We start from the raw sequence: 23,492 nt of genomic DNA, 5'->3' as shown, positions 1-23,492 counted from the left end.
AAATCTCTCTCTGATTCGGCTCAGCCGGAACGCCCTGTGGCGAAGATGTGAAGAAACGAGTTATTCCCTCCTGCCTCGTTGAAGCGGATCCCGGCTGCCGGGCTGAAGCAGCCGTTCTGCCTCGTCTTTTTGGCATGTCGCCAGCAAGATTAAGCCCGATACCAGGTAGAAATTTAATTCCGCAGGAGAGCTCAACTCAGCATCCTCTCTACAATGCGGCCATCTTATTTCTCCCGGGGATAGTAGTGTTTCTATGGGGCACCTGCTACCAGGAACAAGTTTTGTCCTCTTCCCCCCACCTCTCCCCATTACTTTCTTAAATTGGGAAAGAATACAGAAGTAGAAAGAGGATGTATGGCACATTCTACCAGGATTGTGGCTTCTTCATGGGCCGAAGCTAGAGCTGCCTCCCCTGTGGAGATTTGCATGGCAGTAGCATGGTCTTCCCTGCACACGTTTGACAGAGTGGATGTGGTGTCAAGACAGGTCTCTGCCTTTGGGTCCTTGGTCTTACAGGCCAGTGCAGCAAGCCCACCCTAGCTTTTTGGGGACTGCATTTGTACGTTCCATCTGTCTAGAGCAGACACGGACAACTCCAGTCCTCGAGGGCTGGAATCCAATCGGGTTTTCAGGATTTCCCCAATGAATATAATTGAGATCTATTTGCATGCACTTCTGGTATGAAGCTGTCTAGAGAGTCTATTGTGTGTAGGTTATTATTTGGTAAAGTCTTTGGGATGCTTGGCAAAGCTTTGACTTCTAGGTCTAAGGATTCTCATATCTTTAATATCTTTGTCATGGAAGAAATTTGAGAGGGATTCACTGTCTAAGTTTGATTTTTGGATGTGGTGTGGTCCTTGGGAGGAGCTGAAAAGGTTTTTCGACAGTGAGAAGATGGCTTTTGATCTGTTGGGGATTTTGGATATTAGGTTTGTGAAGTATGCCTTTTTTGTTTTGAGCGGTGCTAGTTTGTAATCTTTCAAGAGGCTTTTCCAGGTAGGTTTGTCCTCGGCGTTTTGAGTTTTGCACCAAGTTTTTTCCGCTTTCTTTTTCTGTTCTCAGGCTATCTGTGAACCAGGGTGATGAGAAAGATCTTGTGTGTGTTTTGAGTTTTTTGACTCTTGCTAATTTCTCATATAGTGACTTTATGCCAGAATGCCATGCCTGCATCTTTTCCTCTTCCTCTTTTGAGTTGGTCATGGAACTTGTGAGTAGTCTATTTTGGAGATGCCAAATGGAAAAATCGTGAAAGTTGACCGACTTTGGGTCAAATGTGGTTGCTTTTTGTGACACGGAATTTTTTGTGGGCCCTTTGGTATTGACGTTTAGGTTGAACATGGTGGTCGGTCCAGGGTGACCTGAGTATCTGTTAGCTGGGTTGGTTTGTTGTCGAGTAGCATGCCTTTGGAGATGAAGATGAGATCTAGAGTGTTCCTGGAGGAGTGGGTGGGGAGTTGACTTGTTGGATGAAACCTAGGTCAGACAGTGTTTTTGTGAATTCCCTTGGTACACTGGTGATGTCTGGGTATTCAGCAAAGTTAGTCTCCTAAGATGATAATTTGTTTGTGGTTGACTGAGAGGTCACTTATGGTTATTAGTTTGTCTAGTAAAGACATAGGGGAGGAGATTAATATGAATATGTTTGGGGTTTTTTTTGCCATGGCCTATAGAGAAAATGAGGCCATCCAGGCCTTATAGAGAAATGGAGTTTGTGTCTTGGGTTTAGATTGGATTTTGCGATAGCTGCAATCCCATCCTCTTTTTTGGGGGTCGGGAACATGCCAGTGCTTGGTAGCCTTGAGGGCATAGTGCACCCAGGGTGGCCCTGTCGTTGTCTTTTAGCCATGTTTCAGTCACTAGAAGGAGATCCCATCTGTTGTCTGTTATGGCATCTAGAAGGATAAGGTCTTTGCCATTAACAGATCTGGCGTTTACTAGAGCTGCTGCGATGGAGTTTGTTTTGGGTAGTTTTATATTTGTTGGGATTTTTATGAGGTGGAGGGTTCTGTCATTTGCCTCATGTGAGAGCGGTTTGTCATGTCTCCATAGCGTCCCTGGCCTGTGATGACAGGAATATGGAGAACAACTGAAACAAAAGACTTGTAATGATAATTATCTTTGTTTTATAAACTGTGCCCTCAGATGCCTGCACCGGTGAATCATCAATGAATTCTATCCGGTTAGTAGCAGGAAATGGTATCTTTCATTGAGCACTGCTTATTTTAATAAATATGGTGCTAGTTATTAGTCTATCTGTGTGGTATAAGTTTACAATGTGCATGCTCAGGTGCTGAAAGAAGTGCGGGATGTGGAGGGATGTTATATATTGCTTTGTATTTCTATCGCTGCTCAGTTAAAACAGGGAGACAAGACATTTCTTAGATATATTAAAACATAGAAACATAGAAGATGACGGCAGAAAAGGGCTACAGCCCATCAAGTCTGCCCACTCTGCTTTATAAAGGAGATGACGCCTCATAGGGATATTAAGCCCTCGAACATTCAGGAATACCAATTCCAAAGCACACATAGAACCACCAATAAAGCAAAATGTCCAACATACACTACTTCCTGAATCCCTACAAACCCCCTCCTACCATCTCCCTCCAACAACCCCTCCCACCCCCACCCTCCCATCAATCCCATACAAGAGGGTACTAGAAAAAGGAAAACCAGCACACCCTGTAATCTGAGAAGGGAAGGGCCCCTCTCCATATACCCTGCCAAATGAACAAGTCCACAAGCCAAAAGACTGGGGCTGAAAAACAGAAAAAAAACCAACCACCCCTCTCTCTGAACCATAGACAACATACAAGCAAAAAGATAATATATATTTTTGCTTTTTTTTTTGTTTGTGTCCTGATTTGTGATCATAGGTTGTTATTTTTTTTGTTTTGTTTTTTTTATATATGATAACAACCCAAAGACCAAAAAAGCATCCTCAAGAGTAAGTCTCCTAGTGAAAAGATCCGAGCAACCTAAAACAGCCCAGAAACAAAAAAGATAATGCATTCAAAAAGAAAAAAAACAGTTCCGTCAGGTGCCCGAAGATAGACTCTGATCCAGTGATTGACATTTCAGATGACCACCCTCTCAACGAGCACATTGCCAGCGAGGTCGCGATTCTCCAGGCCCTTGAGGACGAATGGTAGCCATCTGGTCAGAAGATGAGGAAGAAGACTCACCAAAGGAAATTCCAGAGAAAATCTGTGAGGCCTCCGAAAGAGATCTCTCCGTACGCAGAGAGCCCTCCAAATAAAATAGAAGGGCAAAAGGATGACGCCATCTATATTTAATTTTTTGCTCAAGTAAATAACAGAGCAAAGGCTTCAATTCTGCTCGCCTGCGCAAAGTGACAGCAGAGAGATCTTGATATAGCTCAAAGTCCACAGATCCCCATTTAAGCACAGGAAGAGACCTGGCCTTCTGCAAAATAGCTTCCTTAAGTTTAAAGTCCTTAAAGCAGACCACAATATCTGTGGGCTTATTGCCCCGTGGTGACATTAAAGCTCTATGCGCTCGTTCGACATGTATGCCTGCTGCAGATCGGTCTCCCAGATCTGCCCCCAAGAGTGATAACACAATTTGTTGCGCAATTTGCTCACAATTTTGATATTCAGCAGACTCAGGGATACCCTGAATCCTCAAATTAGAGCGCCGGCTCCTATTTTCCAGATCTTCCAATTTGTCATAAATATAGACCTGTTGGGATTTTAACTCTTTCTTGCGGTAAAATAGAAGAATCCTCCGTAACAGTTGAAACTGGCACAGTCGGCGGGGCAGACAAGCCCCCTCCATGCGGCACCATTTTAGAGGCCTCCAGCGATAACGGGCCAAAGGCATAATCCTGCAGCGTTTTACGAGCAGAGTGAGCCATAACGATAATAACAGATGCTACAGGGTAACCCAAGTGCAAATCAACACTAGAATGGGTTGAAATCACTCGATAGAGAGGGTTAAATCAAAGAAAAATACTCAAGGCATACGGAGCTGAGTAGTCACCCGTTCATTCAACCCAGTGATGTCACTTCCCCCTACCTGTTGCTTTTATTGACCCTTATTACAACACTTTGTATTTCAAGACTTCCAGCCTCTTGACTGGTTTCTTTTCTATCCAGAAATTGGATGAAATTGAGTTGTTTTTTCTTCTTAAAATTATATATCATTCTTTTGGTTCTTTGATAAAGGCTCCTCAGCACCAAAACAGGTCCAATGTGTGATTAAATAATTAAGGTGATATGTGTTATATGTGAAAATAAGTCTGAGAGAAAGCATAGCTACTCACCTGTAGCAGGTGTTACTCAAGGACAGCAGGCAGATATTCTCACACGTGGGTGACATCATCGACAGAACTCAGCACAGAGTGTACTGTCACTTTAAATCTTTAAGCGTGCCCATACTGCGCACATGCTGGTGCCTTCCTGTCTGACATTGGCTTGAGTTCAGTAACAAAGCTAAGAAGCAAACTAGGGGCGGTGGAGGGTTGCGAGAATAGCTTTCTGCTTGTCCTCGAATAACACCTGCTACAGGTGAGTAACTATGATTTCTCTGAGAACACAGAGGCAGCATATTCGCACATGTGGGACTCCCTAGCTACCAGGATTGTGCTTCTGAGAAGAGAAACAAAGGGGTTGGCAGGATGTTGGCATCTAAGTAGAAAATATATTTTGCAGAACTGCTTGGCTGAACCAGCTATATCATCTGGAATGATTCTCCAAACAATAGTAAGATGTAAATGTATGAATTGAGGACCAGGGGAATTGGCCACGAGGACAAGCTACTGGGCTAGATGGACCATTGGTCTGACCCCGTAAGGTTTATGAAGTTGCTATTGCTCAAACATTATGTGCAGTGACACAGCTTTCCAGTGTCAGCCCAGCTGAGCATCGCAAATGGAGATACAGTCTGCCAGGCATGTGGCGATGGTTCTCTTGGTGACTGGAGCTCCAAGTCTATTAGAATCGAATGACAGGAACAGCTGCATAGAAGTTCTATGATGTTTAGCCTGATCCAAGTAATAAGCTATTGCATGTTTACAGTCCAGTGTGTAGAGTGCAGCTTCACCCCAGTGAAGGCTCTGATTTGCCCAGGTGTTTAAGGCCCCTCCTATGGGGTCTCCTTAAGCACCTGGGCTAGAGCCTTAGGATGCATCAGGGAGGGGAAGGCCCGCCATTTTGAAGAGGCAGGCCTACTGGCCAGAGGCATTAGGCATCCCTCTGGCCAGCCTTGGACTGAGAGGTATAGGGATATCAGGGGTGGGGGCATCACTGGCGGAAAGAGGGAGTGGGCATCTATTCTGGGGGGGGGGGTTAGGGTGGGAATCACCAGCAGTAGGAGGGAGTGGGCATCCCTCCTGGGAGGGTTGGGTGTGGGAATCACAGGCAGCAAGAAGGAATTGGCATCCCTCCTGTCGGGGGTGTCAGAGCATAGCTTTCTGGCAGGTCTGAGCTGTCAAAGCCTTACTTTCCTGTGAATGCTTGAAAAATTTTGTCTGCAAATGTAAGACAGTGAGGTTAGGGATCACCTGGTAATAATAGAGAATTGCCTGGAGTGCTTGTTTAAATATTAATGACCTCATTGCAATACATTTGCATTGCAGAGTCTGCCAGGAAGTTTTGAAAAGACCACAGTGAGCCCTTTTGAGAAATAGCTGGTAGAATTCTTCCACGCTAAACTGGCTGGAACCAGTTTAGCGACAATCATTAAAGGTACGATGGGTTTTGAGAATCTTCCCCCTAGATCTTTTTCTTGGGTGCTGACTCCTAAAATGGACCCTATCATTAATTAACTATGATTTGGAGTAGTCTTCTCAATAAGTATTACTTTGCATTTGTCCACATTAAATTTCTTGTACCATTTGGATGCCAATTTTCTAAGGTCTTCCTGCAATTTTTCAGTCCGCATGTGTTTTAACAACTTTGAATAGTTTGTCTCATCTACAAAGTTAACCACCTCATTTGTCATTCTGATTTTCAGACCATTTATAAATATGTTAAATACCATTGATCCCAGTACAGATCCCTGCAGCATGCCTCTGTTCATCCTCCTCCATTGAGAAAAATGGCCATTTAACCCTATCCTCTGTTTTCTATCCAATAACCAATTCCTAAAATTCAACAAAACATTGCCTCTTATCCCATGACACTTTCATTTTATCAGGAGTCCCTCAAAAGCTTTTTGAATATCTAGATAAACTACATCAACTGGCTCACCTTTCTCCACATGTTTATTCATGCCTTCAAGAAAAGAAATTGGTGAGGCAATACTTCCCTTGGCTAAATCCATTCTGACTCTGTCCCATTAAACCATGTTTGTCATCAGGGGTGTCCAACCTTTTGGCTTCCCTGGGTCGCATTGGCCGAAAAAAATGTTTCTGGGGGCCACACAAATGCGCAAACGCTGCAGCAAGACAGAGGCAGGAGCCGGCCAGACGGTAAACACCCAGAGACAGCAGAGGAAAACGTTGCATTGCTCTCGATCGGAGCCGCACAAAATACTTCGCTGGGCCACAGGTTGGACACCCCTGGTCTACATGTTCTGTAATTTTATTCTTTAAATGAGTTTCCACTAGTTTTTCTTCCCCTCCACATACACACACAATAATGCCTCTAGATTAAGTATAAAACCTTTATTTAAAAATACATGTACTAAACACCATCTATCAAATATACTATTGAACTACTGTAGTATGAAATAATTGTTCAAGTTACTTTCTTTTATTCACCTTAACAAATCAAATACAAGACATATTTAAATAACTTGGATATTTATCTATCTATATAATAAAAACCCTAATTACCTAATTCACTTTTTTCCAAATCTTTTTTCAGTGCAGAATTTCAAAGTACCCATAGCAAGAGTTCCCCCCCCCCCCACCCCAAATTAAGAAAACATAAGGCATAAAGGAGCCCTTTTACTAAATGTGTTAAGCACTTAATACATGGTTGACCCCATGGAAATGGATAACACACAGCCAGGTTATGGGGCTTTGCAGAAGTTTTGCATGGTAAACAGCACATGAAATGCTTTTTGTGTTAGGTGCATGTTGTGCACTGAAAATGGGTGTGAAAGGTGTTTTAAGGTTAGCACACTACATATAAGAACTGAAGCCAACTATGCCCTATTCTGGAAGAAACTGAAAACTTTACTCTTTGAAAACTAATTCTGCAAAGATCACCATACGCACCTGTCCTTTTACTTAATATGGTTAGCAACTTATTTTCCTTTCCCCCTTCCTTCCTTCGTTCCTCCCTCTTTCCCCTCGCTTCCCTTTCCTTCTTCAAGTTGCCTGGAGCCTGTTTAAGTGTGTGCAACACACAAAGATTAGAATAGATGTTAATTAGGTTTTTTTGCAATTAGTGTTTCCTAAAGAGGAGGCACCAACTGTTTCCAAGCAAAAGTACTGCATGGCAGCTGGAAATTTAATGCAACAGCTGTAACAACACTGGGAACTGTCACATTAAATTTAGAGTTACTGCAGGGTAAAGTCCCATGTTTAGTCAATACCCTGGTAACTACAAATGTTACCACGGTTTAGTAAAAGGGCTCCAAAGTGCATAGAGTGATGCGAATGTGTGGATTTTATTCAGAAGACTACCAGCCTGTGTAGACAGGTTCAGCATCAGGGTAAGTCCCATATGATCTGCATGGCGATCCATCTTTGGATAGTAATGGTGAGTGCACCGTAAACATTCTGCTACATCGTTGCTTAAATTTAAGAAACAATGCAATTATAGCAAGAACTCCAACTGCAAATAGAAAAAAGCAGGTCATGTGATAACAGAATTTTTGAGATATTTGAGAGTTTTATTGTAGTGTTATACTATAAAAAGGACAAGAAAATCAACATGAATGACATAGCAGAGGACAGCAGGAAAAAGACCAACAGCTTCCAGTCTGCCCAGTTATTCCTACCCATGCTGCTAAGGGCTTCTGTTTTTAGGTGTTAATCATATATACAGGGTGCCCACAAAAACACTCCTTGATTTTAAATGGTTACAAAACCAAAATATATTGGCATATTCTTTCACCTTTGAGGCTACAGTTTCATCAACTCATAAAGTTTCATATGGTATCTGTTGATTGCATATACTTGATGAGCATCCCACCTGTTACTCGGCAAACATCGATGTGATAATCGAGCTCGGACCAGACTCTCCGAAGCATACCGGCGTGATCGTGTTTATAGCTTCAGTGATGCGTTCCTGCAGATCATCCATAGTTGTGGATAGTGGAGGTATGTACACTCTGTCTTTCACATCTCCCCAAAGGAAAAAGTCTCAAACAGTAATGTTCGGTGACCTTGGGGGCCACTTGAGGAACACCTGGTCACTTTGTCACATTGCATTGTCTGAAGGTTGCAACTTCTGCACCAATAAGTTTTGATTTTGTAACCATTTAAAATCAAGGAGTGTATTCAGTTAATTAGGGGGCTTTGAATATAGTAACAAATGGTGTTTCTGCATGTAGGCACAAAAAAAAAAATAAAAAATTCAGTATATTAAAAGAACATACAATGACCTAGATCAGGGGTCTCAAAGTTCCTCCTTGAGGGCCGCAATCCAGTCAGGTTTTCAGGATTTCCCCCAATGAATATGCATGAGATCTATGTGCATGCACTGCTTTCAATGCATATTCATTGGGGAAATCCTGAAAACCCGACTGGATTGCGGCCTTCAAGGAGGGACTTTGAGTTCCCTGACCTAGATGTTATTTAATCACTTATTGGATTCCATCTGAGAGAGATTTAAAAAAAAAAAAATTGGCATAGATTTGGTTTAGCAGCAGATGTGGGGGTAAAGAGGGCCCAGTTAGGCTACCACGGAGATCTTTTGAAGGGGGAAGGGAATCTAGGTACCCACTTGGGCCACCAGGGATTGTTGGCTAAGAGGGTCAACTGGGATGAAGTGCCACACATTTGCTCCCGCACTGCATCTGTATTCTAGCCCTTTTGCACATTAGCTCTCAGCCCTGCGACAGTGGCCTCCCAAATCATTTTTATTTGAAAGAATATTATACAACAACCTTCCATATCCAAGACATAAACCGAAGTGTGATATACTACATCGCTGATAAAAAAAATATTAAGCTCAGTTAAAGCTCGGTTACAATCAGCATTTGTGGAAACCAGCAAACCTTTGCCCACTTTTGATGGCCTTTCATTGCAGGTGCACTTTTTCAGGGAGATTATAACACTGAGCCTTCTTACACATTGGATCCCCCAAATGACATGGAATGATTTTATCTTTCCTTGCAACATATTTGGTCCCTCCCCCCATGTCCCTCCTCCCCAACCAGGGCACCGTCAAGAGAAGGAAGTGGGGTTTTTATATACTGCTTGGTCAAGGTATATTAAGCAGTTTACAATCAGATACTCAAGCATTTTTCCCTATCTACCCTAGCGGGCTCACAGTCTATCTAATGTACCTGGGACAGTGCAGGATTAAGTGATTTGCCCAGGATCATAAGGAGTAGCGTGAGATTTGAATTCACAACCTCAGGGTGCTGAGGATGTAGCTCTAACCACTATGTCATACTCTCCAGTTTGCTAGAGATGATCGCACATCTCCTGCACCCTGGATCATCCCTCATTTATGGTCTTGTGATTTATTTTATTCAAGTGTTTAGATATTGGAGGGGCAATTTTATAAGGAGATACTATGTCCAAAAATGCACTTATTTTATGCCTTAAAAAAAAAAAGTTTTTATACTGCTACTAATGATTGGGGAGTAAATCCTAAATTGTAAATTTTTCACAGTACTATTCTATGTCCAGAATCATCTCTCCCCTGGGGAAAACTTAATCACTGACATTTTAACAAGCTAATGTTTATAAACATGAATTTTACATAAGAAACCCCTCCATATGTGTAAATATCAAACTACATATACAAACACATGAGTGTGGTGCAGTAGTTAAAGCTACAGTCTCAGCACCTTGAGGTTGTGGGTTCAAATCCACACTGCTCCTTGTGACCCTAGGCAAGCCACTTAATTCCCCCCCCCCCAATTGCCCCAGTTACATTAGATAGATTGCGAGTCCACTGGGACTGGGGAAAATGCTTGAGTACCTGAATAAATTAATGCAAACCATTCTGAGCTCCGTTGGGAGAATGGTATACACCAGGGGTCTCAAAGTCCCTCCTTGAGGGCCGCAATCCAGTCGGGTTTTCAGGATTTCCCCAATGAATATGCATGAGATCTATGTGCATGCACTGCTTTCAATGCATATTCATTGGGGAAATCCTAAAAACCCGACTGGATTGCAGCCCTCAAGGAGGGACTTTGAGACCCCTGGTATACACACTAGAGAATGACACGGTGACAAAATTCATCACAGTTCCCGTCCCCGCGGGAAACCATCTTCATGTCATTCTTTAAGGAGAGAGGGAAGAATCAGAGTATAATTGGGCACAACCACTGACCCGCAAGATTTGCTTTGAAGAATGCTGGTGTAGAAGGACCGAGGTTGAAATAGACACTAGAAAGTTACATGGGATTATTTCCCGCAGTTATCCGCGGGGACGGGAACGGTGATGAATTTTGTCACCGTGTCATTCTCTAATACACACTCTTTTTTTATATAAAACGTTTTATGAGAATCTCAGAAAAGAACAGGCGCCAATCTAAATTATAAACAGAAATTGCACACGTCTTCCACTCCCTGTATTACGAGTCTGCTTGTGTATGTCCAAAATCCAATGCAAATGCCCACACACAAATTTACACCTGGTTTGGCATAATGGTCCTAGCATCAGAGATGGTGGGATGGGGGTGGGGAGTCCAGGGGCTACTTGGGTTACCAGAGTTGGAAGAAGAAGTAGGAGGCCAGCTGCTCATTTGGATCTGGGGCTCACCTGGGCCATTAGGACTCATTGCCAAACAGGGTCATGTGAGGTCAAGTATAGTACTTCACTTCAAATGAGCTTTTTGTTCATACCAAGTAAAAAATAAAATAAAAATTTAGCAATTTTTCTACAGCGAGAGCAATTTCAAATTCAGGGTTTTATTGCAAATTTTCCCATATTAAAAAAAGGTTTAACTGCACTAAAAGTACAATCAGTGTAAGAAAATCAGACATAAGCCAATCTATTAAAGAATAACACAGCTTACCATATAGCAGGGCCTGCGTGCACCATGTACTTTATAAAATTTGCACGTACACTCCTCCACCCGACAACATGTGTATTGCACCTATTTTATACACACATGTGGTTTCACAATTTTATCAAAATCCATGTGTGTCTGTAATAGGCTCTACACATAGAAAAAGCTTTATAGAAATGATCCCCTAAATGATAACTTCTATCTATTACCACCAAGTCATTTCTTATTAAGTATAGTGGATGAAAATCATGCTATGTAAAATTAAACATTTACATATACAGTATAATAATTCTCCTCTTAGCTTTGATATTTTATGTATGTTTAATTTTTAAATTGGTCTGTAGCCTCCTTGGGTAAACAAAAAAAGAAACAAAGGGGTCCTTTAACTAAAGCTTAGGCTTTAAAAGCCTACATTTCTGGCACATATGAATAATATGAATAGTGCATACGGAGGCACTTTAGATGCCGAAAGCCACTTCTGGCATTAGCCACACCCACAAGTGGCATTCAGCAGCCCAAAGTGTCTCCATAGGTGTGATTCTGGCGCCAATTTTTTTCACTCGTGACCCTCAGCTTCGTTTTGGACACCAGATATTTTCCTGCTCGCTTCTAAATTTGCCCTGTATTGAATGCTCTAGTTATATGATAGAACTACCAGCCTTTGAGACTCTTGACAAAGGCATAGATGCCAAAACACTGCCAGTGTCGAATCTTTGAGTCCTCGCAGTGCTACTATCAATAAAGTGCACTTTGAACTGCACATCGCCTCCTCACGACTCCTTTGTTGTGCCTTGATTGACTCATCGTTGAGGCCTCCTTTGGCTCCCTTTTTGGTGTCTTCACACCAACTTTTTAGGCACCAGTAGGCGCTTTAAAACTCTTAACTGAGTTTGGGTGCTTACTGCTGCCTAAAAAAATCAACACCAGTTCAAGAATCTGGGCCTTCGTGTGTGCTATGTGCTGAACATTCTATATGATACCTATCAGTCATGTGGCACATAATGCTCACTAATGTTCATTAACATGCACTAAGCTTTAGTAAAATGGCCCCTAAATCTATTGATTTTTTCCACCAAGTCCCTTTTCACCTGCCTGCCCTCAACCCCCTCTGTATACACCATCATAGCAGGTCAGCTCCCTCCCCACTAGCTAAGGTCTAATTTTGTTTTGCATTATTTAAAAAATTTATATACTGCCTAAAATCTAGGCAGTTTACAAACAACATACAAAATAAATACAGTAGTAACAAAAGTTTATTGTCCAAGTCCTTTGAAATTATGACAAAGTCTCAAGCTAAAGAGTAAGCATCTCCCCTCTATCTCATTAGATCTAGATTACTGGTCACCTTTCTCATCTTATCTAGATATATTTATCCACTGTTACATGCACTACTAGTTCTATTTTATAAAAGAAAGGTTTCAGATTACTTACTTAAGGAAGAGAATCCCAGAAGTACGATTGTTAGAGGTGCTAATTCACAAGTATTTCCTGCTTTGCGGAAAAAAGTTTCCATGCAATATCTTGGCTCAATGCTACCAGCAGGACAAAATGCATCCCAGGGACAGTCTACTGGGTATAAGTCAGGACTCTAGGAAGAAATGCAAGCCAGTTGTATCCAGTAATGCTTCAAAATCTACCAGTATTAGAATTTGAGTATGGAAGAAACAGCTGAAGGACCAGGAAGGGTTTAAAAAAAAAAACCAAACAAACAAACCTACAATTCTTAGAAAATATAAACAAAAGCAAAAGGAAAACAAGCACATTTAAAAATAAAAATTATACCCCATCCTCTGACCTCAAGAATAAGATCAGTTGCTGTTTTAAAGATTTGATAGAGCATGGGGAGGGGAGAGGGGGCCAACATCAGGAAATCTGGTTCTCAGTTATAAAGGAAACTCAGTCAGTAGTTCTTTTCTATCTTTCTCGTAACTGTTAAGATGGCTCATACATACACAGACTCATGACCTTTGGCTTGGCTATGCTCCGCCTTCTCTATACAGCGTCCTATTTCTTCAGAGGTGGGGTGTGGCCTAGCCAAAGGTCACGAGTCTGTGTGTAGGAATAGCTGGGCTTCCACTCTCTGCAGCGATCCAGATGGTGAGAGAACTGGATGGAAGCAGTGGTGCCGGCTCGGGGGCAGAAGGAAGGAGGGTTGCTTGGGGGATAGAAAGGGGGTTACTGGCCCTGGAAATAGAAGAGGGGGATAGGTGCTGCCAGGTCAGAAAGGGTGGCTACTAGTCCTGGTGGGGGGCATGAGAGAGATGGTGCTGACTTGGGGATGGGGGGAGAAGTAAGAAGAGCTGCTTATGGGCCTAACCTTCAAACTGGTCCTGATCAGGATGGGGCTAGTCAGTGGCATAGTATGGGTGAGTGGCTCCCCTCCCCCACCTCTTCCTCACCCCACTTGCCGTGCTCACCACCCCTTCCCTTTCCCCGTACCTTTTAAACTTCTCCAGCGTGAGCAGTCGGTGTTGGCTCCCTTTCACATTACTTCCTAGGCACGGGTCCCGAAAGTAACATCAGAGAGAGCGCCAAAAAGGTACAGGGTAGGCAAGGGGCACACGGAGCAAGGAGAGAAGCAGCAGAGAGGAGAATGAGTGCAGCACCACCCTTACTACAACACTAGGGCTAATAGTAATTTTAGAATGACTTGATGTTTGCCGGCAGCACCGAGAATATCATTGTATGAATGTTCACTCACAGCAGGAGCACAAAGCTTCAGGCAATGAAAGTCGGGTTGGGAGAAATTTCTTTTTTTTTTGCCAGGCTATGCTCAGCAAGTTTAGAGAATGACATGGGGACAGAAATTGTCACACTACACACTATAAACTCGGGATCAGGGTCAGTTAAACTCACTTTTTTCTACTAAATATCAAAACCCCATATGGAAACTGATATCCCCTCTGCAACACTAGAAGGCCTTACTCACACACAAACCTCCAATCACACAACATATAAATAGCAGGAAAGAAAAAAGAAGTGGAGAAAAAGCCTCAGTTCTGTTTCATCTGGCAAAAAAAACCCTCCACTTCTTCAGAAAAACACTCCTGCGCATCCAAAATATGGAGAAAAGCACTATAATAGCCTGCAGAGTGATATCAAACAGCACGCCAGGCCTCACAGCCCAAAATTGTGATGATGTGAACAAATGAGCACTGTAGCATTACAGTCCAGGATCTTGCATAGAAGACAGAAAGAAAACAACTTAGCTGCTATTGGCTTCCAGGATGTTCTTAGTCCAGCACTTCACCTCCTGGGCCTTGCAGCCCAAAACCCAATGGGGAACCCTCCATTTCACTTCATTCGCTGCATCAGGGGTATCAATTTCACTGCTTCTCGGACACAATTTCCAGACCCAACACGCTCTTCAGGCTCTCGTTCCATTTGTTCACATCATCACAATGATGAAGCATCACCACGATGAAGCAGAACTGAGGCTTTTTCTCCACTTCTTTTTTCTTTCCTGCTATTTATATATTGTGTGATTGGAGGTTTGTGTGTGAGTAAGGCCTTCTAGTGTTGCAGAGGGGATATCAGTTTCCATATGGGGTTTTGATATTTAGTAGAAAAAAAAGACAGAAATTGTCCTCATGGTACACCATCCCATGTCATTCTGTCTATCTCAACCTCAGTCCTTCTACACCAGCATTTTTCAATGCAAGGCTTGAGGGTCGGTGGTTGTGCCCATTCATATTCTGATTCTTATATGAGCCAAGTACAGGATAATGAAGCCACTGTGACATCACTGATGTGATTGGCTCTTAGGCATTGGTGGAATGAGGCATTATGACATCACAATATCTGCTCTGGATGCCAGAGACTGGCATTTTTTAGTGTCTATCTCAACCTCAGTCCTTCTACACCAGCATTCTTCAATGCAAGGCTTGAGGGTCAGTGGCTGTGCCCATTCATACTCTGATTCTTCCCTCTCTCCTTCAAGAATGACACGGGGATGGTTTCCTGTTGTTAACCGTGAGGATGGGGACAAATTCTGTCCCTGTGTCATTTTTTATGAGTATAATAGCATGCAAATCATATGCACACTAATTGTGCTAAGTAGCTCTATCCCCCAGAGCTCTGAGCATTACAAGGAGTGCGCATTTGAAAACTAATGAGCTCCTTATAATGCTTTTGCATAGGGTTTATGGTGGTTGTTACCTCTATCGATAGAAGCCCTGGAGAACCCTTTTGAACATGGGAAGTGGAACTTACTTGCAAGGAAAATCTGTGCGTGACTAATGAAACAAAACAAATTACACAAAAAGTCTCAATATTTTGAAAAACTTTGGATTTATGGAGAAAACCCTTTCAAGTCTGAGTTAGACATGCCTCACTGCATTTGATATAAAACGAGCTGGCATGGAGAATATTCTTTTGCATGTGGACAGTTAAAATGTGTACATTGAATAGATTTTTAAGACGGTTCTAAAGTTGACTGAAACTGTATCAGTCATTGCAGACTTCTGGGCAGGCAGTCATAGTAATAGGTGGAAGCAGTGGTCCTCCCCCCTTGCCTGCAATAGCTTGGCGGGAGGAGATGGCAACAGAAGGTCATACATTATTAGGGTTACCCTATTTGTGAAGATAAAAAGAGAACACATGTCCCCACCCACACTCTAACCATAGCCCCACCCATACTCCACCCACAGCCCCACTCACTTTTCACCCATTTCCTTGGTCCCCATTCGCTGTACCCTTTTAGTGCTTCTCTTTCTCTCTCATTCCAACCCCCCTCATTGATGCTTCTCTCTCCCCCCTTCCAACTCCCCTCCCCCCTTTCTTTGGGTCTCTCTTTTTTCCTCTCCCTCCAACCCCCCCACCAAAAAAAAAAAAAACAAGTTCCCTTTTCTCTCTCCTTCCAACTACCTTTCCTGCTGTTTGTCTCTCCCCTCCCATCCAGCATTACCCTATTCCATGCTCTTTTCTCCAGAAACTCTCTCCTTTCCATAATGCTTCTTCAGCCCTCCCTCCCAGGGTGTTGTTAGAAATTAGGGAAATAATTGGAGGTTGTGAAAAGTTGAGGGGTGGGAAAGATTGGGTAATGCAGGATAGTGGAGAAAAACCAGGGTAAAGAAAGCAGTAGTGCAGAGGGAGAAAAAATAGGCAGCACAGAGAGAATGCTGGTGGCTGAACTTAACCTGAAGAGAAAGAAATGTTTGGTATATGTTATATCCCTATAGTATAAATATCAATTAAAACCAATTAGGGTATTACCTCCAATTTCAAAAATTCATAAAAATGAGTCTAAGTATCAATAACAATCTACAATAGACTCACAAAATTTCAAATGGTTAAAATTTAATATACTTATGTTTAAAAAATAATTAACATACTACAGTCATTATTAAGCCCGTTACATTAATGGGTGCTAGAATATATGCCTGTCTGACTTTCTTTATTTATGTCTCTCTCCCTGCTCCTGTCTCTTTCTTTCTTTCTTCCTTTCTTTCTGTCACTCTCCCTCCTGCTATTTTTCTCTCTCTCTCCCTGGCACCCTTTGTCTGTCTGTCTTTCTTTCTGTCTGTCTCTCTGGTCCCCTGTCTGTCTTTATTTCTGTCTGTCTCTCTCCCTGGCCTCCTTTGTCTGTCTGTATTTCTTTCTATCTCTCTCCCCCCCCCCCCCCACTTTCCTTTGCAGAAGCAGCAGCGGTATTTCCCTTCCCCTCCAGGTCCCTGTGAAGTAGTAGCAGCATTTTCCCCCACCTCCCATTCCCTTCTCTGCCCCCCCCACTTTCCTTTGCAGAAGCAGCAGTGATATTTCCCTTCCCCTCCAGATCCCTGTGAAGTAGTAGCAGCATTTTCCCCCACTCCTCCGTTCACTTCTCTCCCCTCCCCACTTTCCTTTGCAGAAGCAGCAACGGTATTTCCCTTCCCCTCCAAGTCCCTGTGAAGTAGTAGCAGCATTTTCCCCCACCTCCCATTCCCTTCTCTCCCCCTCCCCACTTTCCTTTGCAGAAGCAGCAGTGATATTTCCCTTCCTCTCCAGATCCCTGTGAAGTAGTAGCAGCATTTTCCCACACACCCCATTCCCTTCTCTCCCCCCCCCACTTTCCTTTGCAGAAGCAGCAGTGATATTTCCCTTCCCCTCCAGATCCCTGTGAAGTAGTAGCAGCATTTTCCCCCACCCACCCCCATTCCCTTCTCTCCCCCCCCCCCACTTTCCTTTGCAGAAGCAACAACGGTATTTCCCTTCCCCTCCAGGTCCCTGTGAAGTAGTAGCAGCATTTTCCCCCACCCCCCATTCCCTTCTCTCCCTCCCCCACTTTCCTTTGCAGAAGCAGCAGTGATATTTCCCTTCCCCTCCAGGTCCCTGTGAAGCAATTCCCTTCTCTTACCTGAGCTGTCCTGCTCCGTTCGACCTCTCCCTGCGATCTAGCCTGCTCCGTTCGGCCCCTCCCCCTCCTCCTGCGGCTGGCCTGCTGCGGCCGAAGGTTTTTGTTTTAAGCTTTAAAAGTGCCACTGGCGGCTCCTCTCACGTTGTTGATCCTCCTGTAAAGAGCAGCCTGCGATGGTGGCCGGCTTTAGCGAACCTCGCAGGCCGCTCTCCAGCCTCGGTAGCACATTCCCTCTGACGCATGGGATCGCGTCAGAGGGAACATGCTACCGAGTTAGAGAGCGGCCTGCGAGGTTCGCTAAAGCCGGCCACCATCGCAGGCTGCTCTTTACAGGAGGAGCAGCAGCAGTGGCGGCGAGTGAGGGCCAAGGTGTGTTCCCTGCCGAGGACGCGGGCAGGGAGAGAGCTTGCCTGGCTTCCAGGGTGAGTGAGGTCGGGAGGAGGGGAGTGGCCAGAATGTTCCCTGCCGCTGGGTTGGCTGCCACGGATCACACACCACAGCAGCAGGCAACACAAAATCCTAAGTGCGCATGTACGCTTAGTCTTTTATTATATAGGATACACCCAATGCCCAGAGAATACTCCTGTATCCCAAATGCAAGTAGTTTATCACAGTCTTTGAATTCCAGTTCAAAAGATAGTTTTAAATGCTTTATAATCCTCTGATGCTGTGTTGATGACAAAAAAAGCATCTTCTTCTGTTAATCAGTTCTATCAAATATCTTCACAAGAATCAAGAACATGAAAAGTCTTTCTCAAATTCTCTCTCATTACCAGTCTGTGTTTCGTTAAACAGCATCTTCAGGAGTAGAGAACCAAACAGGAGATTCACAAGTGGTTGGCTAGACAAACTTCTATAAGTTTGGCTTTTCACATGTTAAATCTAACAAAAACTATGGAATATCTGGCCTTCTCTGTATCCTTGGATGCAGAGGCGGCCTTTGATCATGTGGCATGGACCTTCATGTATCAAGCAATGGATTGGTTTGGTATTGGTTCTGGATTTATACAAATGATTCAAACCTTGTATAGTTCCTCTTATACAAGATTATATATTAATAATAATTTTTCAAGGGTGTCCATTATCTCCTTTGCTTTTTGATATTGTATTGGAACCCTTGTTATTGGCTATTCAGCAGGCAGAGGAGATACAGAGTATTCCTTATACGGGTTGAGAATACAAGGTCTCTCTTATGCAGATGACATATTGCTTCATTTGAGGAATCCTGAAACCACCATTCCACATTTACTGGATCTGATTGATAGATTTGGAAAATTTTCTGATTACAAAATAAACTGGAGCAAATCAGAGATTCTTCCACTAAATGTATGTTGTACAAAATAATTCTTTGATACATTCCCCTTTCTTTGGAAGGAAGAGGGTATAAAATATTTAGGTATTTGGATAAAAAGTACCCTGGAAGAAACTATGAAAGTAAATGAAAAATCTTTATTGCTGAAGGTCACAGCATTGGAACCCATTACATCTGTCTTGGTGGGGGAGAGTCCAAACAGTTAAGATGATGATTCTGCCTGTGGTTTATTACCAAATGGAAATGTTACCATTGTTTTTTCATGGGTCCTTTTATAAGAAATTAAATAGTATTCTGACAAAATTTATTTGGCTGGGGAAAGCAGCAAAAATTGCCATGGTATCTCTACAAAAACCAATTGCGGAGGGTACCATCAAGCCTATATTATGCGTCAGGGTAAGTACTGGGTCCTCCTTGATCTCATGGAAAGTCTCCCAGACTGGTTATGGTTGGAATGGCAACTCATGTCTCCACTGCGATTAGGTCACGTTCTAATTATCAAGTTTCCTAGATTGTATAAGGATAATAGAATTTTATTAGACACGTGGCAAACTTTAAAATTTATCAAATATTTAACAACTATTCCAATCCATAAATCCATGTGTCAGTCCCTCTGGCTGAACTCCAAGATTCAAATTGGCGGGTTTAAGGTCATCTGGAAACACTGGATGAAGGCAAATATACGTACTTTAAATAATGTTATATCAGATGATAAGCTGCTTGACTTTTCACAATTGCAACACAAATTTGGTCTTAGAAAATCATAAAATTCGATGGTTGCAGTTGAAGAAAGCCGTTCAGGAGGGGTTCCCTGAATGGAAAAAATCTAAGTAACCAGCATAGTTTGCCGATCTTTTGTTTTCAGGTGGACTTCCTGGGACACCAGGCCACTCAGTGGTATAAATTAATATCTGGATTTTTGAATAAGAAACCAAAGACTAGTCTGCGTAACATTTGGAGCATTGAGATAAAGCATCAAATTACTGCGTCTCAATGGCCACGAATTTGGGCTTGGAGGATGAGATATACGGCATCGGCATCTATGAGACAAACTTGGTTTTTCCTGTTACATAGAGCAGTTGGGACCCCAGTTCGTTTACAGAAATTAGATAGCTCTAAGTCTAATAGATGTTGGCACTATCATCTCAAAGCTGGGACATTTACTATTCTATTGCCCATTGATACTTAGTTTTTGGAAATCCATTTGGGGCCAAGTAAATATTCTACTGGAAAATCCGGTGGCATTATCATATGACACTGTGTTATTTGGTACTTCCATGAGAGCTAAGAGTCAAATCTCTTCAAATAATAATAAACTTTTGCTCATCATGACAGGGGTTGTCATACAACAAATTATGAGAAACTGGAAAAATTGGGATCGAGTGAATTATAATTTTTGGTGGAATTCAATATGCCAAATCTTTAAAATGGAGCGGACAATAGCTATTCAGCAGGGGCATTTTAAGAAATTTAGGGAGGTTTGGGAGCCATTAACAAATTACTGCATAGAATAAATATTAATTTTTTCCCTTTTGTTCATACACGTCCAGGGTGGGGTGGAGGGGTAGGAATATTTTATGACTTCTTATGCTTATGAATAATTGTGGGGTATAAGGGAGGGGGGATATTTGATGTGAGTTAGAATTTGATGATATATTAAGTGATGTTAAAGTATAAAATGATTGTATCTTGTTATACTTATTGTGAGTTTTTAAAATGAATAAAGATTTAAAAAAAAAAAAAAGTTTCCTCTTCTCTTTTCCTTTAACCCTAACCAAAATACTGGTACCACCTGCTACAAAATATTTGTAGACACCTTCATGATGCCTCTTTTCACCCATACCCTGCTTTTTCTTTTTAATATATATTTCCAAAGTGACAGTAAAGGACTTTGTAATAGTGGTGTAGCCAGTCAGCAAAATTTGGGTTGGCATAAAATTCTTTCCACCCCTTCTCCAAACTAAATACGCAAGTTGGTATGGACTCCAAGCCCCAACAGTTGAAAACCTCTTCCTGGCCAGAGGACTTCCAAGCTGGGTATCCAACGGCAGTGTTTCTGAGCTAGGGTTGGCAGATTTTAAGGTTGTAAAATTCAGACACTCTAGACCTGCCCATCTCTGCCCCAGGCCTGACCTAGCTCCTACCCCCCCTTCCAGCTGCCTCCTGCCTAACGCAATTGAGAGGATGCTTTTCAAAACTCAAAGTGCTGGGATTTAAAAAGCCATCCGGACCCCTGGACATGTCTGGGAAAATCCGGACGTCTGGTAACCCTATGCTGGCTTGCTATGTGTGCTCAGTTTTCACGCATGCATGAAGGTTTGTGGCAGTGGTTCAAGGACAATGCTGCCAGCTGCCCAGCTTAGTTCTGGCCAGTAAGACGTCTTCAACTAGTGAGCTTGGGGATCCCCCACTAGCCACAGCAAGGGTGCACCAATTTTGGGTAGGCCTCTCTCCATGAGGGCATCCCATAGCTATACCATTGTTTTGGAAAGCACCAATATGAGACACTATAAAAATTGAATTCCCTTTGCCATTTTTCAGGGAGCGTGTCTACTCTTCAAGAAAGGGTGGTAAATGAAAACCAAAGAGACATATCCATTCTAAGAGATGACAGCATAGGGAGGCAGGGAGAGGCTATGTGGATGGTGTAATCGAGAGCGTTTTGGCTTCCTGGACCACAGGATGATTTTACAAGGTCTGTTGAGCAGGGATGGTATGCATCTATCAAGAAAGGGAAGAAGTGTCTTCGGCAGCAGGCTGGCTAATCTACTGAAGATGGCTTTAAACTAGAAGTGATGGAAAAGGGTGATCAAAGCCACTGGGTGAGTATAAGCCCTCAGTTAAGTAAATCACTGAATTCCTCTAAACGGATGGGAAAAAGGGGCAGGGTCTGGAAAGCAGTATATACTAATGCTCGAAGTATGGGAAAGAAGATACTGGATCTAGAAGCTGTGATGGAAGATGAGTTGGATACAGTGGTGATCATAGAGATGTGGTTCATAAAGAACCATGTCTGAGATATAGTTATACCGGGCTATAATCTGTTCAGGAAAGACAGGGTTGGCCACTGTTGGAAACAGGATACTGGGCTTGATGGACCTATCCCAGTATGGCAATTCTTATGTTTGTAAGCTGCTAAATACTGCACAATCAGCACTGTAAACTTACCGGACAGTAGTGGTCTTCTGGGCATATATTGCACTTTACCTCTCCCCACTCGACCTGATAATTGCCAGGACTGCAGATCATGCACATCTGGTCACTGGGACCTTTGAACATACCTGTGACCCGAACGGAGAGAAAATCAATTAGAACTGCTTTGAAGCATAAGAATCAGAACCAATACAGGGGGTTCAAGGAAGGTTTAGATAGGTTCCTAAAGGATAAGGGGATTGAGGGGTACAGATAGAAGCAGAGCTAGGTTATAGAAATGTTCAGGAACCACTTCACAGGTCATAGACCTGATGGGCCGCCGCGGGAGCGGACCGCTGGGCGCGATGGACCTCTGGTCTGACCCAGTGGAGGCAACTTCTTATGTTCTTAATAGCTTAGCTACCTTTTTCACCTGCCTTATTTGTATCAACAGAAACCGTGTCAATATGCACTCCCACATTGAAAACCAGGATAAGTTTTTCTTTATATATATATATTCATTTTAAAGCCAAAAATAAGTGCAACAAATTATACAGACATTTTACACTTTAACAACACTTAAATTCTATCAAATTATATTTATGACAAAAATACATATATCATCCCCCCTTTTCTACATATCCAACAATTGCACTCAAATTAAAAGTATCTCCCCACCCAAGATAAGTTTTTCAACAGGAGGCCGGCACTCATCCATTTACCACTTCTGCCACCATCCAAGCAATGGCATTTTGTATGTGTTTGTGTAATTTTATATGAGAATAAGGGTGTATATGATAGTGTGGAAGTAGCAGGTGGAACCCATCTTCCCCCTTTCTACATCTTCTGTCTCCACATTACAAATTCTTTTTTTTTTCTTCTCCTACCTTCTCTTCCCCTTATATGCAATACACCATGTTGGGATAATTCCTGTCCCTTCATTAGCTTTTTCTCTGATTTGTAATATATCTTCCTGAAATCTTTGTCTTCCAAGCCAAGACTTTTACCTGGGTGGCAGGGGACACATTCAATGGAAGCTATACCAACAGCTTCTTCTCCTGCTGAACAGACTGAGCATGAGATACATTTGGTAGTACTAGAATAAGAGAAAAAATGAACAGTGGGTTGCAACTTACTATTAGAATCATTTATAATCAGAAACTACAACAGGCCAAATGCAAATTGCATTTCCATGTAAACTCATGCAACAGTAATTGTGTATGGGCTGTTATTGCTCTTTATTTTATTTAGCAAAAGACCATAACTTTGTTTGTTATTGTATAACAATGTTTTTATATACTGTTATTTGTGATGCACAGGAAGAGGCCTAAGGCACTGATTGGCTGAGGCGCCTCAGGCTCCTTCCTTTGGAGGGGCCGGGGCACCTCAGCCAATCAGAGACTTCCTTAGGGAGGAGTCTAGGGAAGTCCCTGATTGGAAAACAGATAGATTTGTAGGAGCATGAGCTCACGCCTAGTAGCAAATGACAAGAGTATGGCTGCAGTCTATATAATGCAATACAACACAGACACCTGGAATGCACTTCCAGAGGGTGTGATAGGACAGAAGTTCAAGAAGGGATGACAATTTCCTGAAGGAAAAGGAGAT

At 42.7% G+C, this 23,492-nt stretch overlaps 1 protein-coding gene across 2 annotated transcripts in view; it reads right to left on the bottom strand.

The window, feature by feature from the left end:
* Positions 1–6,615: 6,615 nt before the first annotated feature.
* LOC117363347 (signal peptide, CUB and EGF-like domain-containing protein 3) overlaps positions 6,616–23,492 on the bottom strand; it is a 61,069-nt gene continuing 44,192 nt past the window's right edge. The window contains exons 6-9 of one of the 2 annotated variants that reach the window (XM_033950897.1): positions 22,892–22,980; positions 21,921–22,033; positions 12,538–12,694; positions 6,616–7,748 (exon numbers count right to left, since the gene is read on the bottom strand). In XM_033950897.1, coding sequence (XP_033806788.1) covers positions 7,594–7,748; positions 12,538–12,694; positions 21,921–22,033; positions 22,892–22,980 — 514 coding nt within the window. In that variant the 3' untranslated portion in view covers positions 6,616–7,593. The remainder of the gene's footprint in view (positions 7,749–12,537; positions 12,695–21,920; positions 22,034–22,891; positions 22,981–23,492) is intronic. The other variant, XM_033950908.1, reaches the window with a different exon arrangement.

This window comes from Geotrypetes seraphini, chromosome 1 (genome assembly GCF_902459505.1).
Source record: "Geotrypetes seraphini chromosome 1, aGeoSer1.1, whole genome shotgun sequence".
In the NCBI taxonomy this organism is placed as follows: domain Eukaryota; kingdom Metazoa; phylum Chordata; class Amphibia; order Gymnophiona; family Dermophiidae; genus Geotrypetes; species Geotrypetes seraphini.
This window is presented reverse-complemented; position numbering and strand designations above follow the sequence as displayed.